This window comes from Monodelphis domestica, chromosome 1, assembly GCF_027887165.1.
Source record: "Monodelphis domestica isolate mMonDom1 chromosome 1, mMonDom1.pri, whole genome shotgun sequence".
In the NCBI taxonomy this organism is placed as follows: Eukaryota; Metazoa; Chordata; class Mammalia; order Didelphimorphia; family Didelphidae; genus Monodelphis; species Monodelphis domestica.
The window spans coordinates 108,599,682-108,616,890 of NC_077227.1; the positions used below are offsets into that span (position 1 = coordinate 108,599,682).

The following is a 17,209-nucleotide window of genomic DNA, read 5'->3' on the forward strand; positions in this document are numbered from 1 at the left end:
ACAGCTAATGAGTAGCAAAGATGGAATTTGAACCCAAGTCCTTTAACTTAAAATCCAAAATCCATTTCACTATATCATGTTGCCTTTCTACAGAGTTCTTTAAAAAATAGGCAAAGGAATTTTGTCTTGATACAATGGGGGAAAGACATGGTCAAACAGTATTTAAGAAGGATTAATGTGGTAATCTTTTTCAGGATGGATTGAATGAGTGAGTAAATAAATTAATGAAAAAACTAATTATTAAATGCTATATGTAAAGTTTTAGTCCAAGTGCTGGAGATAAAAGTAGAAAAATAGGACAGAGTTTAAACTCAAAGTATCTACATTCTAATAGAGGGAAAACACCTAAGAACTTTCAGATGCAAATGGACAGGCACAGGGGGTTATGCTTTTTCTTTAGTTACTTCTATGGCCAAAACCATGCTCATTTCTGATAGTGAACTACTTGACAATGCCAAGGTGGCTAGAACTCCCCATATCATGAGGAATTGTGGCTACTGAAGAAACAGAAGCTACAGTATCCAGTGAAGCAGTTACCAGTTTGAATTGATTTCCTGGATGATGTTGGTGGCAGTTAAGATGGAAGTAAGGCTGGTGGTTTTGTTTGTGTGTGTGTGTGTGTGTGTGTGTGTGTCTGTGTGTGTGTGTGTGTGTCTGTGTGTGTGTGTGTGTGTGTGTGTGTCTATCTGTCTGTCTGTCTGTCTGTGTGAAAGAGACAGAGTCAGAGACAAACCAAACAGGGTAGTACTGATATTACTAGGATGTAGAGGTCAAGGTAGTGGCAGTGGTTTGACTTACCTAGAACATGTTGTCTCCAGTCTTTATCAGATCTCCTTCCTGCTTTGGCAAGGTTAAGTTGCTTGTCTTATGGGTGGCAGTTGGTAAGGAAGGTGGACTCATTCTCAACAGGGTGGTCCTCCTGAATTGATGTTTGCCAAGGCTGAGCCAGAAACAAAGTCAAGCAGGTTGACAGACAGAATTGAGGAGGTCAGCTAGAAAATTGTTTCAGTTTTCAAAAGATGAGTTTAAAAAAGACTCAGCCTTGGGTAAAGACAGTTTATTTAAATTTTTGTATCGTTGTTCATTAGGGATATTGGTCTATAGTTTTCTTTCTCTGTTTTAGCTCTTTTTGGTTTAATTATCAGAACCATATTTGTGTCATAAAAAGTTTGGAAGGATTCCTTCTTCCCCTATTTTTCAAATCATTTATGAAATATTAGAGTTAGCTGCTCTGAGTTCTGGTAGAATTTACTTGTGAATACTTCTGGCCATGGAATCTTTTTCTTGGGGAATTCTTTGATGGTTTGTCCAATTTATTTATCTGTGGTGGGGTTGTTTAAGTATTCCTGTTTTCTCTTTTGTTGATTTGGGTAGTTTATATTTTTGTAGATGAATCTATTTCACTTGAATTGTCAGATTTATTGGCTTACAGTTGGGAAAGGCAATCCTCAATACTTACTTTCATTTCTTCTTCAGTGGTTGTGAAGTAATAACATTTAAAAGAAAGAATTGTGGACATAGAAAATCATAGGACAATCTAACAAATTTTCTTCATTTACTAGTAATGAAGGAGAGGAAGAATTCAAAGGTAATTCCAACGTTTTTAGTGTAGATGTTTGAAAAAATGGTGCTTGCCATTAAGAGAGTCTGTGAAGTCAGAAGAGGAGGTAAGTGAGGTGGCAAGAAAATACTTTGAGGTATGTTGAATTTGAAGTGAAAACAAGTCCTCTAAGTTGAGATGCCCACTTTGGAACCTTGGCAGTTGGCTATATAAGACTAGTCAGGTAAGAGGATAATTATAATGGCATTCGGGGGCATCATTGACATAGAAGTGAAAGCTGAAATGACTGAGGGAGTTTAAAAAGAGAAGAGCAGAAAGGCAAGAAAGGATCAAGCTTTGACTTAAGATCATACATGAAAGTATTGATCTGATGGTCACTCATCCCATTTACCACTCCTAAGCAGCTTTGGAACCTGATACCACTGGCTGACTGGGTTGTCACTTAACATCAGCCCAGTCAATGACCATTATAGTTGGTGTTATACCATGGTTGACTAGTCAACCCAACTGATAACTCAACTACTTAGTGACAATGCTTATAAGAATATTTTAGATTGAAGTTTTTTCTTCATCCTTATCCTCTTCACTGATTCAACCCAAAGAGATAGTCCTAACTTTGTTCTTCTTCACTACTGTAAGTAATTAGAGCATAGATGAGAAAAGGGAAGCTAAATTCCTGGGAAGAGGGAGTGGGGATATCTTTAAGGGATATTTGCATTTTAAGAGTATTGTACTTTGTTAATAAAAATCACTGAGTATATTTAGCAACTGCTTTTGATATTTGTATCTTATATTTATGTAGAAGATATAACATGGTATAATAGTATATAGAGTCATGGACTAGGAGCCAAAAATACCTGGATTTAAATACTACCTATGATAGTTATTAACTATTTGACAAGTCACTTTACCTCCTTGTGTCTGAGGCAACTCCTTCCAATTATACCTATTCCAGATATTGGGACAGGTATGTCCAATGGATAGAACACTGGACATGGAGTCAGGAAGGCATGAGTTCCAATCTAGAATCAAATACTTGTTAAACTTTGTGAATCAAGACAATTCACTGAACTGCTGTTTTTCTCTTTTGTAAATTGGAGATAATCACAGCAGCATCGATCTCTCAGTTGTGAGGATTATTATAAACTATTTCACAAACCATAAAGCTTTAAATAAATGCTAACTGTGATGATGTCTATGTGTGTACATATATATAAATATATAACATGCAGTCATATATATTTATATATATATGGAAGGGAGCTAGATGGCATGGTGGACAGAGTGTCAGTGCTGGAATCAGGAATGATTCATCTTCCTGAGTTCAAATCCAGCCTCAGACACTTAATAGCTATGTGACACTGAGCATATTTAAGCCTGGTTGCCTCAGTTTACTCATTTATAAAATGAGCTATCCAAAATGGCAAACCACTCTACTATCTTTGCCAATAAAACTCAAAATGGGTCCATGAAGTGACAGATATGATTCAAACAATTGAACAACACAATATTTGGATGAGGGGATCTTCTTGTATTAGCCTCTCCATCCATACTAAGGGACATGATGACTCTATACCCTGAGGTTCAGAGCTACAGATGCAATGAAAGATATTGATATAGGATTTTCAGCTTGGTAAAGTCTATTAAAATATTATCTATTTTGATCCTTACTACAACCTTGTGAAGTAGATGCTTCAAGTTATTATCCCCATTTTTGAAGAGGAGAAAACAGCCTTATAGAGGTTGAGTGACTTCCCTATAGTCTTAGAACTAGAAGGTTTCAGGAACAGGATTTAAACTCAATTCTTCCTAAAGCTAGAACTCTTTACATGATCCCAAGCTGATCTCTTTGTCTTCAACATGGAATTTAAGAGTTCTATCAATGCTGCACTAATAAATAAAAGTCCATATGAATTGGTATGACAAGGGGCACATATTTTTTTTTCCCAGAAAAATATCTGATTTAGAACCTAGGGCATCAGTTGGAAAAGAAACATGAATTAAATGAGAAGTATGATGTGAGGTATGGGAGGAAATTAGCACTAACCATCAAACCCTAATTCTCCCATGTCCTGGGAGTTAACTTAATTGCCTGAATGAGAAAGTGACTGTGGGAGTTAGTGGGAACAAAATGAATGTGCCACTGAGTCAGGACTATATTATGTTGATAATCTAGATGAATGATCCAGACCAGCTAAGAGGCTGATGCCTATGAACCAGTTAAGAAATGATTAAAGCATGAATCAGAGTCTTAGTAACAAATGTAATTGAGTATCTATCTGTGGATTTTATGAAGGTTAAACAAATTATATCTTCTAGATTGCACTAATAATACAGTACTGAATATAGAAGTGCTTATAAGTTTGTCCTAAGAATCCTCCAAATGTGGCTTCTTACTCTGCCAATGCACATAGTAAACAGGCTTTTTTGTTGTGTCATTTGTTGTGTTATTGACGTCCTGATTCTAAGCGTGATGCTCTAGTTACTGCACCATCTAGCTGCCAAATATCCAGTCTAGAACTTAACTAAAGGTTTAAGTCTTAGAGAGTTACTCTGAGGACATAGAGGTGAAATCAAATGTCAGGATTCAAATAGCTGGTAAAGACAGAGACAAGGTTTGAACATGGATTTAACGTATACCCCAAACTCTATCCACTATAAAACCCTGCTGTTTGTTTGTTTTTCCATATCGTAACATTTTCATGAGTTAATATAAGGGAAGTATTTTGCAAACCATTATATAAGTGTCAACTATGAAACTTTAATAGGGCAGCTAGGTGGCTTGGAGCCAGGAAGACTCAACTTTCTGAGTTCAACTTTGGTTTCAGATACTTACTAGCTGTGTGACCCAGGGCAAGTCATTTAACCCTTTTTCCTTTAGTTTCCTTATCTGTAAAATGAGTTGGGGAAGGAAATGGCAAACCACTGACTCCGGTATCTTTGCCAAGAAAACCCCAATAGGATCACAAAGGATCAGACTCGACTGAAAATGAATGAATAACCACAAAATTAAACCTTAATAATATCACAGAATTACTGAGGCATGATCCCTTGGCAGGAGATTCTTTTTGCTCCTTTAAAAGGCATGTTTTGAGATAGAGACTGTGGGGATAAAGAGATAGACACCAGCGCACCTGAGCTGCTGGTCATCTCCAGGATGGACGCTCAATTACACATTAAGGAAAGGACTGTTCATTTCAAGATAGAATTACTGCCCATCAGGAACCTTTAGAAAAGGACAATACAGCATATCTGGCATCTGCTTCAGTTGTAGATGGTTTAAGAGCTATGGAGCTCTGAAGTGTAAAGTGAAATAAATTGTTGCAATAACATTTTCCATTTAGAGATGAAATTAGTACTAGTGAAATTCTTCCAGAGCCAATAAATTCATCTGTCTCTCTAGTCTCTGGCTGCCTCATTATCTGAATAGTTATCATTTACAAGTCTTTTGTGGGTGAAGTCAGTAGGATATGTTTTATATTTTTTCCTTCTTTGCCTTACAGCAATGTTTAAGGGGGTGGGATGTGGATGTGTGTGTGTGTCTGTCTGTCTGTCTGTGTCTGTGCAGTAACGTTTCTTTTCTCCCTGAAAACATAATTGTTTCAAGAAGTGTTATGAGTCCTATGCCTTTTCATAGTTCTCATGTCATTATGATAAAACTAATTAATGACAGGTGTTGAAGAAAGGTAATCCCAACTCTCTATTTAATGTACTCCATAAATAATTTTACCTTTTGAAACATCTAAAACATCTATCTCTGATGAACCATAGGGTATAATCAGTATCCAATTAGATCTTCTCCCCAATCTCTCAGATATTTCATTCTCAGGATGTCAATGGGTAGTTATGGATAGGAGTTCCTGGTCCAGGAGCCAAAGACAGGAGAAAGAATAGTTTAGGAGCTGACTAGGCTTGAGAATTCTATTAGAAATTTTTTTTTAGCTTTTGTACCAGCAAAATTGATTTTAACCAAGATTAGAAGGGAAATAGCACACTGGGGAAAACATTTTTATAACAAATTTCTCTGACAAAGGTCTAATTTCTTAAATATGTAAAGTTGAATTTATAAGAATATGTCATTTCCCAATTGACAAATGATCAAAGGATATGAACAAGCAATTTTCAGATGGAGAAATTAAAGCTATCAATGATCAGATGAAAAAATATTCTAAGTTATTTTTGATTAGAGAAATTCAAATTAAAACAACTCTGAGGTACCACCTCACACCTATTATATTGACCAATATGACAATAAAGGAAAATGATAAATATAGGAGGGGTGTGGCAAAATTGGAGCACTAATGCATTGTTGGTGGACTTGTGAACTGATCCAACCATTGTGGAGGGCAATTTAGAACTATGTTTAAAGGTCAATAAAAACTATGTATGTCCTTTGATCCTGTAATATCTCTCCTGGGTCTGTATACCAAAGGAACCATGGAAAAAGGGGAAAGGATCTACTTGTATAAAAATATTTATTGCAGCTCTTTTTGTGGTGGCAAAGGATTAGAAATTGAGGGCATTTCCATCAAATGGATGAACAAATGTTGGTATATATTGGTGATGAAATGCTATATGAAGTGAGAAGCAGGATGATTTCAGAAAAAGTCAGGAAGAGCTACAAAAACTTATGCATAGTGAAATAAGCAGAACTGGGAGAATATGGTACACAGTAACAGCAATATACAATGATCAACTGTGAAAGACTTAGCTACTCTTGGCAATACAAGGATGGGAACAATTTGGAAGGACTCATGACAAAGAATGCTATCCATCTCAAAAAAAAAAAGAACTATTGGAATCAGATGCAGATCAAAGCATTCTATCTTTCATATGAGTTTATTTACAGCTTTATTTTGAGGTTTTGGTTTTATATTAGTATTTTCTTACCACCATGACCAATATGGAAGTGTGTTTTGCATGATAAATGCATGTATAAAACAAATCAAATTGCTTACCATCTCTGAAAGGGAGTAAGGAAAGGAAGAAGAGAGACAATTTGGATCACATAATTGCAGGAAGCATATGTTGGAAATTGTTATTGCACATAATTGAGAAAATAAAATATCTTTAAATAAAATTATGAAAAAAGGAAATTAATTTTTTCTAACAATTACTCTTTTAATAGAAGACTGTCCCATCTTATCCAATCCAGACTCATTCATCTTATAGAATCTCTGTCCAAGTTTCCCCTTAAACCTCTCAAAGAGGAGCTACTCATGCTGCAAGAGAACTTTCTGCTAGTTCACTTGACATTGCATTGATAATATTAAAATGAATATGATATTGAAAGATGATCAAAAGCCCTTATACAACATTTGAACTGTTTTTGAGAAGAGTCTACGGAATTTATCTTTCCTGTGTGAAGCAGGACATCTTGAAACTGGATATCTAATGTTTTGTTTAAGAATTAAATGACCACAGCTTAGACCTTGGGGGTTTCATAAGCCGCAAATGAACATTTTCTGAGTTTCCTTTTTGGTGACATGAAATGAATATCAAGAGAAATGGCCTAATTTTACAACCACCACTGATATTGTTATCTGAATAATTAAAATAAAAGTGCTGAGGCTTTGGGTAAGACTGACTCGATAGATAATAATTTTTAAAAGATCATCTAGAAGCTGCTGTGGTGGATAAAGCTCTGGGTCTATATTCAGAGAGAACCAAGTTCAAATGTGATCTCAGATACTAACTAGCTGTGTAACCCTAGGCAAATCACTTAACTCTGTTTGCCTCAGTTTCCTCTTGTAAAATGAGCTGGAAAAGGAAATGGGAAATCACTCCAGAATCTTTGCTAAGGAAACTGCAAATGAGCTCATGAAGAGTCTGACATAACTAAAATGACCAAACAACAAAAAATAGGTCACAGCTAAAAGAGAAAAGAATCAAAGAAGTCTAAATCCAGTGACATTACTCTGAAGACAGGAGTACCTTTTTATGACTTCTGCACTCTATTTTAAACCCTTTTCTGTTTCTCTTTAGGGTAGACTATTTTTATTTTGTTTTGGACAGAACCAAGGCCATGGATTCATCAGAGAAAGGAAGTCCTCAACAAAAGATAGGCAACTACTCCACAACTTAGTTTTACTGATTCATTCAGAACCCTGGATGGTTACTTGGCTTTTCCAGGGTCTTACAAGTAGCTTGTGTCCAAGGTTGGGTCTTGGAGTCAGTTGTTCTAACTAGTGACTAGTAGTAAAAAAAAAATTTTAAAAATCAAAATAAAAGTTGTGCTTTTTTCAAGGCTAACAGAGAAGGGGAGAAATAGAAAACCTCTTTCTGTGAAGAGTTCAGAATAAAAGGAATCTAGCTGGAACAATGTGATGATGAGGGAGAAGAGAAAGTGGGGCATGGAAGATATATCCTGGTGCTGGGAAAAAAAACAAACTTCTATTTTATCAGGAAGGCTCACTCACTATTACAGTGGGAGACTTTTAGGAGTCAGACATCTAGAGACTATTTCTTTGGCTCCTACAGACTCAGACAACATTTATTTTTAAGAGAGAAAGCTGTAAAAATCATTCAAGATTTTGGTATAAGTGCTTTAAGGAGTTTCTTTCACTTAAAAGGGAGTTAGTCTGAGCAAACACAGGGGGCACTGTTGACTTTCTAAGGCAGAACTAGAGTTCCAACATTGTTCTATACTTGCTGATGATTCCAGCTTTCCAAAAATCAAAAGAGAGGAGTAAAAGGGATGTGAAAGAAATGCTTTTTTCCTAAGAGTTTGCTTGCGCTCAACACTTAGTACAGTATATCATGTACTTTGGTACAATGGAGTGAAAGAGCCTTCTCCCCTTCCTTATTTCCCCCTCATCATCAAACCCATTCTCAGCTTATGGAATGCAAGGGGCATCCTAATTTTTCCTCATCTTTAGCTCCAGCTGTAATTCTCAGCTCCTTGTTGCCCATCTATCTTCTTCTGAGTCTCAGCTTCCACAGTAATGGAGATCTAGATCAACTGTGCTGGATTTGGTTAGCTGAAACTTAGGTTCCTGTTCCTCCAGATTCCCCTTTTGGGATGTAGGTATCATAGACATTGTGACTTAGAAACTCTCAGTTTGATTTTGGAATATCTCACACAGAGTCAATTTTCCAGGGCCTGAAAACATTTTTCTTGATATCTCCTAACTCCTACCAACAAGTTTCAGGAGTAAAAGATGCTTTCCTCTCTGAGCTTATACCTCCTTCCCAAGGTTCTAGCCTTTCGGTATTCACTTACATTCATGTGAGGTCTCCATGCTCTGAACTTTTGAAAGTTCTTGGCTCTCCTGATTCATTAGATCTTTATCTTGATGATCACCTGAAGTATAATCTGCTAGCTCTATCTTTATGACTGGTTCAGCTCTTCCTGATTTAGTTTCACCAGGGTGGTTAAGAAATTGGATGGAAAAGAAAAATGCTTGTTAAATGAAAAATAAAATCTATAGAGAAAATCAGTCCTGAAGGCATGGGAAGTTCTCAAGAATGGAATTCTGAGATATATATGGAGGAAAAGAAATTATCTGGAGATCAATATGGATGCATAGGAAACTCAACAACCAACTTGAATTTTTAAATAATACATGCAGAAGATGGAAATGAAGGCAAAAACGATTATTTTTTTTTTAAGTGTGGTACGATCCTGCAGAATAGTGTTACGAGTGAATGATAAGAACTATTATGTACATAGTCCATCCTTCAGCTCTCACTTTTGGTAAAAACTGGAAATATACATTTAATGACTAGTAGAGTCTGGACATCTTTTTCTACTATTCATCTAGGGATCCATTGAAGGGCTCTGAGGTTTTCTCACCTTAGGATGATAAGTAATTGAATCAATTGTGTCCCTACCATCAGTAAACCCTGAAAACTATATGTTACTTCAATAATTACAATAAAAATCACATATACAACACAACATTAAAAATATTATCACCTTTCAACTTCATCCCTCAATATAATGAGCAGAATCATTTCATGGCAGATATAGGACTGTTTTTAAGACAGGTGTGCTATGAGATAAGTATAGAATTTCAGATATAGAATTGATAGAAGATGTGTCCATCAGGCTTAGATGGGAGTCCAATTTGGAGACATACAGCACATCTCAGTACCAGGTCAGATGAGGGTATCTCACCATCTCTCTTATGTTATGAGTGAGAAGCAACATGATCCATTTGAAAAACACTAGTCTTGGGAAGTGATAACCTACATTCAAATCCTAGCTCCAGAACTTAGCTCAAGTTGTTTGTGAAGTAAACACTTTAAAAAATAAAATTATCCCTTTGTCGTTAGCTCCATTCATTTAATTTCTTGTCTTTTATTTTTTTCTTTTTTGGTAAATCCTTACCTTCCATCTTAGAATCTATATTAAGTATTACTTCCAAGGCAAAGAGTGGTAACGGTTAGGTAACTGGGATCAAGTGACTTGCCCAGAGTCACATAACTGCCTATTAATTTCTAGTTTAGATATCTATGTTGGCAACAGAAAATCCCCCCAAAATTGGCAGTATTGTACATCTTTCTCTCTGTATTTTCAAAACACATCCATGAGAACAGACTAACCTGAGATGCAAATTTGTTAAGCTTAATTCAAATGCTAGAGACAATGAAACTAGTAAATATAGACCTTCCCTTGAAATCAGGAAGACCAGATTTCAAGTCTTGAGTATGACACATGCTACCTGGGTGATCATGAATGGGTCAATTAGTTTCCTAGAGCTCCCAGATTACTAAAACTGTACATTATAGACTAACTGATAGTCAGAATTTGTATGAAGACTTCCTATACTTGCAATACTCCACACACTGATGTGCTCACAAGTAAACCTTGTTGAAGGAAGTTTTTGCTCTAAGAATTCTTCATAGTTTTTGAAATCATCAGTCAAGACTGTTCCTTTGGTTTCATTAAAAAAATCTGACCAGGGAATGCATCATTTTCTTTTGTCTGCTTAGGGACTGACAGTATACCATGCTCATAGGAGGTACCTAGAGAATTTTTTTTTCTGCTTCTATTATAGCTGATGAGACCTTTACAGGAAATGGTGTAGGGATGAGGAAATGGGAGTCATTCACCACAATGGTGGAAGGCACATCAGAATTAATTCCCACTAAATATGTTACCTATTTAGGTCTTTAAATAATCACACCAATTTTAATTGAATCCATCCGAATGGTAAAATCTTGTGTGTGTGTGTGTGTGTGTGTTTGTGTGTGTAAGTGTGTGTGTTCACGCCTGCCTTCCTCTGTGCCTGTGTTCATAAACTAGAACGTTGCTACCCAGCTCATCGTCATGTTTCTTTTTGTCCATGAATAATGGCAAGCCAAGCACTCAGCACTTTTTTTCCCCCACTCTTTACCTTGTTTAGTTGCAACTGGAGAGGGACTAATTTATGCTAATTCCAGGGAACAAGCCGAAGCCCATTTATCACAAGAGTTTCCATTCCTCAGCAAAAACACACACAAATATACCTAAGTGTTAGGAAAACTAAACTCTGCAGCTGCTGGTGGATGGAGCAATAGCAGGATTGTTTTTATGCACTGCCCTAGCCTGCATCCAGAAGCCACTGAACACAGAGGGCAGTGGTACTCAAGCCTTAAGCAGGGCTAAAGCTGCCTGCCTGCATAGGAATACTGATACTGAGAGCATCAAATTTAGCATGCAAGATTCTGGCACTAATTTTTCTACTAGGCTTCACCGATTGCTTTCCAGTTAGGAAACTTAAAGTCAGAAGGACTAAGGCAGATGTTCATAGGGTTCTACTCTGAATGACTGGGAAGTGAATGAGGCTTTGGGGGGGGGGTAATGATGGGTGTGATCTGGGAGAGGGATGGGTTGAGAGCCAGGCAAGTGTCCATTCTATCTTGAATCTGTATGCTGAATCTGTTTCTGGAAGTCTGTTTGCATTTGCTATTCCTTACAAATGACAAACTCTTTTAAAAGCAAGAAAAGTGTTCTTTGTCGTTCTCGATAGTACTGCCAGGGTTTGTAGGCACACAGTGTTTGAAAGAACTTGAGATCACAAGACAGGAGACCTGAGTTCATGTTCTGTGTAAGCCACTGTCTTGCTATGTGTGACCTTGGGCAATTCACTCAGTATGAAAGGATACTAGGTATAGGAAAGGGAAAAGAACAAGCATTTATTATTAAAATTATATTATTATTAAATTAAAAATAAATTTAAATTATATTTATTATTAAAATTAATTATTATTATTATAAATAGTATTATTTATTATTATTTATGACCTTCTGTGTGCCAGGTGATCTATAAATATCCCATTTGATTCCCACCACAATCCTGGAAGTTAGTTTGTTCAGCCATTCCTTAATTGATGATTATCACCTATTGAGGGTAGATTGATTATGCCCTTCTTTCCTGGAGAGAAAAACCCCCTAGTTTCTTCTGATGAGGAGCACAGAAGCCAGAACCAAGATTAGATATTTATTTGCCATAGGCAAGATTTCTAAATTCTGCTCCCCTGTGTTTAACCTTCCATAGGAGACTTTGAGGTTCCACTTGAATAATTTGGGCACTGACTTGTCACAAAATAAATCCTTGAATACCAGAGCAAAGCTATCTGGAATTAGAAAGGCAAGCATTTATGAAAAGCAGCATTTGAGAACTTGTTGGATCCCCTGGCATGTCATGCCTTTGAAGGCTGTCTACTTTGCCTATTCTTCATCTCAGATATGCCTGAAGCATCTCTGGACTCCTCTGGTACTGCAGGTTCCTTTGCTTAGGTCACTAAGTACCTAGTTTTACATCAGAATGAAATTATTTTTGCCCTGGGCATTCTAATACCCTGAAGGCTCCCTAGTCTTTTGGCCACTGGCCTTACCTCTCATATACACATACTTTTCTTCTTCACTTCATAGCCAAGTTGTTCCCAGATTCCCAAAGCAATAAAAAGTGCTTTTATTTCTAAGCCTTTGGAAAGCCAAAAAAGCCTTAAGTATGTAAGCTTGTTCTCTTAGGAAGAAGACATGACTTCTGCTTCTTATTATCCTCTCCATGGGCTGTTTAATGGGAGTCTTGGAGGAGATACTACAAACTAGCAGGGTTCTAAACTGGAAAAGCCAAGACTGGGGCAGAGCTATTTGCCAGAGATTGTCAGTGTCTGTTAATGGTTCAGTAGTCACCTATGCTGTCAACTTTGCACCTAGGCAACCGGAAAAGAGCATCCCTCTCCCATCCTCAGACAGATGAGCTACAGAAAAGGATGCTTAAAGGTCATTCACACCTCTGAATAACAGTCTTTGTGTAAATGGGTAGAAGATAAAGGTCACTGCCCAATGGTTGGGGAGGGTATGCTTGACTTTTATTTTTCTTTCTAGTTAAAGTATGTAATAGTTGAAAAATACTAGGTTCCAATGTTCAGGGCTTCCTGGCAAGTAGAAACATTAAAAGTACACTGAGTTAGAGAGAAAGGTGATTAAAAGGGTAGAAGTAGAAATAGAAAAAAATTCTTAAGAGGGGTCATATTAAGTAGTAACCCAGAATCTCAAAGCACTTGGGAAGGGGATACATCTTTGAAAATGTATTTTGGCAGTGACCTCAATTAATTATGCTCTGGAATCCTAATCTTAGAAAGATGGATATGCGAATAGGGGCAGAATTTCAGGGGCTCATTGAAGTAGGAAGGTGCTATGGCTTCTAGAGAGCATGGTAGATGGGCTTAGGGTTGACTCTCTTCGACAAATATTCATTAGGTTGACATTTTCTTTTGCTTGTGTGTGTGTGTGGGTGTGTGTGTGTGTGTGTGTGTGTGTGCGTGCGTGTGTGTGTGTGTGTGTATTTTCTAGGAGAAATGGAGAAATAATGCACAAATAAGTGTTTTTCATTTTCATATTGGTTATCTTGATTCCTTGTTGGAAAGGGATTTCTTTTAGGGATAAAGAAAAGTGATGAATACTAAAATCAGTAAATGAAATACCTTCTCCTATAGATGTAAGAATGGGAATCTTTAAACAAAAACTGGATAATCATGTAGCCAGTGTAATGAAGGGATTATTTTTCAGGTTGGACTAGATGGTCTGTAGGGTCCTTTCCAATTATGGAATTCTATAAGTTTGTGTTTTAATAGAGAAGCATATAGATAGCCCATTGTAGCAGTCCACCCCTATCTAGGGACAAGGGAAACATTTAGAATGTACAGAGTGGCTTAGAAGAGAGCATGCCCAGTCTTGCGCATGGCTAGGAAAGCCTCTGACCCTTGACCCCAGCTTCCCCCAGGTGAGGCGGGAAATCAGGTTTCTTTGTGTTCACCTGGCTAAGATACTCCACACCTATACCTTGTCGTTAACCAATTATAATCATCCCTATGTATTGTGTATATTTGCATATCAAACACATTAAAAGCAGAGCCACAGCAATCTCCGCCCTCTCTTGGATCTCAGCTCTTATCGATGTCTGTCCTTGCTAGAGCTTAGCCGCCAAGCTCCATCTTTAATTCCTTTCCTTCTCTATCTCTCTCACCTGGGACCGGGCCTTTGGCCAGGCATTTTCTTTTCTCTATCATGCCTCCGACCTGTGTGGTATTAAATTTGGATCTTTGGACGGAATTAGCCTTCTGAGAAGTCCATGGATCGGGGTTTGCTGTGGCTCCATTATAATCAATACGGCCTGGTTTCTGACTCATTTTTGCCACCTCATATCTCTAACTTGGCTCCTCCATGCCCCTCGCAGAATCCTAAAATTCTATCCTTCCTCTATCTTTCTACCTTGTGGCTTCTCTCGCCTGAGAGGGCACACCCATCCACATATTTGACCTTTATTTACCAGTGTAAGTATTGCTCCCTAACCTGTGCTCCTTCCCACCCAGGAGAATGTAAGCTTCTTGAGGACAGTGACTTAATTTTAGCTTTGCTCCCCAGTGCCTGACATATAGTACAGCAAGCACTTAATATATCACTGTTGAATTTGATTGAGTCAAACTGATGTCATTAATTATTTCAATGTAAACATGACATAAAAGGAAATAATGTTTCAGAGAGCAGTTATTGCCATAGAAACCATGTTATAAATAGATAATTGGACATATATCATTTTAGAAAAGTTTTGCTATCATGGTTTTATTATAATATATTGGATTATGTAATTCAGTAAACATTTATTAAATGCCTATGTCCAAGTCATTAAGCTAGGTTCTAGGAATGTGAGGAAGAAAACAAAACATCCCTTGCTTTTGAAAAGCTTGTGTGGGCAGAAGGAAGAAAAACAGATATGCAATTAAGTATATATTTGATATTTTGAGGAGAGAAAAAAGGAGTAACCACAGTGGTGGGGAAATCAGGAAGGGCTTTGCAGGGGTAGTGCTATGTGAGCAAAGCCTTGAATAATTCTAGAGATGCTAATTCAAGTCTGCAAGCTTTTATCTAGCACTGTTTGCAAAACACCAAAATTAGGCCCTGGGATAAAATGACAAAATGAAGAAAAGATTCCCTGGCCACCAAGAATTCATATTCTGTGTGGAGGTGAAGAGGAGGAAAGTGAATCTCAGGTGTAGGAAAAAGATTGTCCAAAAACACAAAGATGGGAGTGGAATATCAAGCTTATTGTTAGTGGACCAGTATGGCTAGAATGGTGAGTATTGCAATACTGAATCTGAAAAGATGAATGAAAGGGAGATTGGATAGAGTTTTTAAATCTCAACTGAGAAGGCAGCTTTTTATCCATGAGGCAGCAAGGGTCCACTGAAAATGTTTGATAAGAGGGTAACCTGGTCAGATTTAGGCATGCATAATTTTAAGCCAGTTGCAAGAGGGAGGAGAGATTAGAAAGAAGAAAGTCAGAAAGCAGAGAAAACAGTTTTGAAGGCTGGCTTAATAATCCAGTTGAAGAATCATTAGGGCTTGAATGAGGGATGTGGTCATGGAAGTGAAGAGGAGGAATGTGTATATCTCACACACACACACACACACACACACACACACACACACACACACACACACACACACACACACACACGGAGTTGAATCAATCAGTTTTTGCCACTGATTGGACATAGGGTTGAAGGAGAAGGAAAAGTCATAGAGCCTCTGAACTTGTGTGGCTGGCAGGATACTTTAACACAAGTGGGAAAAACTGGAGGAGGCAGGTTTATGGGGGAAGATAATCAGATTTACTTTAGATATAGTTTGAAGTTGAGGTTCTCATGAGGCATCCAGAGAGATGTCTAGCTGGCTTTTAGAATTGGGATGTGTAAGGGGAAATTTCAGGTTGTGACATAATCTAATTTATAAAAATTGGTTGCCAGGGAATATCCCAAATAAAATACCCAGGTCAGTTTGGGAATTTTATGGTGGTTTAATTAAAATAGAGGGAAGGAATTAAGGAGAAGAGAGAGCGAAGGGGTATAGGATTTCTCCCACCTGGCCTGTGCCAGGGGGAGTTCAAAGACCTCCTCCATGAGGTCTTTTCAGAAGATTAGAGGCTTTCCTAAGAGAATAGTGTTTTGGAAGGTAAAGGAGAAAAGAATCAGCCTAAACTCTGAGAGAGCTCAAAGAAGACTCCTCACCTGAACTAGGTTACTAAGCTTCCCCCAGTAGTGTATCAAGGACTCTCATTGCCAAACCCAGACAATAGTTTCCACCATGCCAAGATGCTCAGCATACTGCCACTAGAGCCACCTCTACACGAAAAGACCCTGAAAGAAGAAGTGATGCGAAATATATAGACCATTTTTACATCACTTTCCTGTGTCTCACATGTACCAATGGTAGCTTAAGCTTGTCTTAGGACAGCCCAGGGGTCTGCAGTTGTTTCTGATTTGTCATTTGCTAGCACATGTCTGTCATAGGCCATCCTTCTCAATACTTAATCCTTAAGTAGGGGTGTAGACGTTCCTGTTTTGTTAGACTAAGCAGGGTGGAGTAATCTAAAATTCATAGATGCTAGAGTTCAGGAGGGAGACTAAAATATATAAAACTTGGAAATGATAATTTGCAAGAGTGATGAGAGGGCAGCTGGGTGGCTCAGTGAATTGAGATTCAGGCCCAGAGATGGGTGGTCCTAGGTTCAAATCTGGCCTCAGACACTTCCTAGCTGTGTGACCCTGGGCAAGTCACTTGACCCCCATTGCCTATCCCTTACCACTTTTCTGCTTAAGAACCAATACACAATATTGATTCTAAGGTGGAAGGTAAGGGTTTTATTTTAAAAAATAATATAATTTATATATACATATATAAATAATATAATTTTAAAAATAATTTAGAAATAAAATAAAAAAGTGATACATTTAAGGAATTAGAAAAATGGGTTCTATTTTGAAAGTTAAAGGAATCTAAGGTATTGAAAAAATTATTACAAAATGGCTTTAGTAGAGGCAACATTATAGTCCTCATCCGTATGTGTCATAGCACATCTGTCTGATATTAATGGAATCATTATGGCTGTTTCTGCCTCCCACTCTTCACCTGTAGCATCTCATTGTTGTTCTTGCTTTTTTTCTCTTCTAGCCCCCCTTGTGGACCTTACCCCAAGTCACAGTGGGTCAGCAATGCTGATGCTGCTCTCTGTGGTGTTTGTAGGGTTGGCCGTGTTCGTTATCTACAAGTTCAAAAGGTGCGTGGCTCTCCCTCTGCCCTCTTCCTCTCCCAGTGGCCATCTTGCCCCCTTTGTCCCAGGTTAAAGAGTGTGATAAAGCAGTGGCGTGTGTCCT

At 37.7% G+C, this 17,209-nt stretch overlaps 1 protein-coding gene across 3 annotated transcripts in view; it reads left to right on the forward strand.

Moving 5' to 3' along the window:
• Positions 1-17,209, forward strand: part of SORCS1 (sortilin related VPS10 domain containing receptor 1) — a 757,576-nt gene that overhangs the window by 734,693 nt on the left and 5,674 nt on the right. For all 3 annotated transcript variants that reach the window (XM_056804202.1, XM_007479039.3, XM_007479040.3), the window contains exon 25: positions 17,007-17,112. In XM_056804202.1, the coding sequence (XP_056660180.1) occupies positions 17,007-17,112 (106 nt within the window). The remainder of the gene's footprint in view (positions 1-17,006; positions 17,113-17,209) is intronic.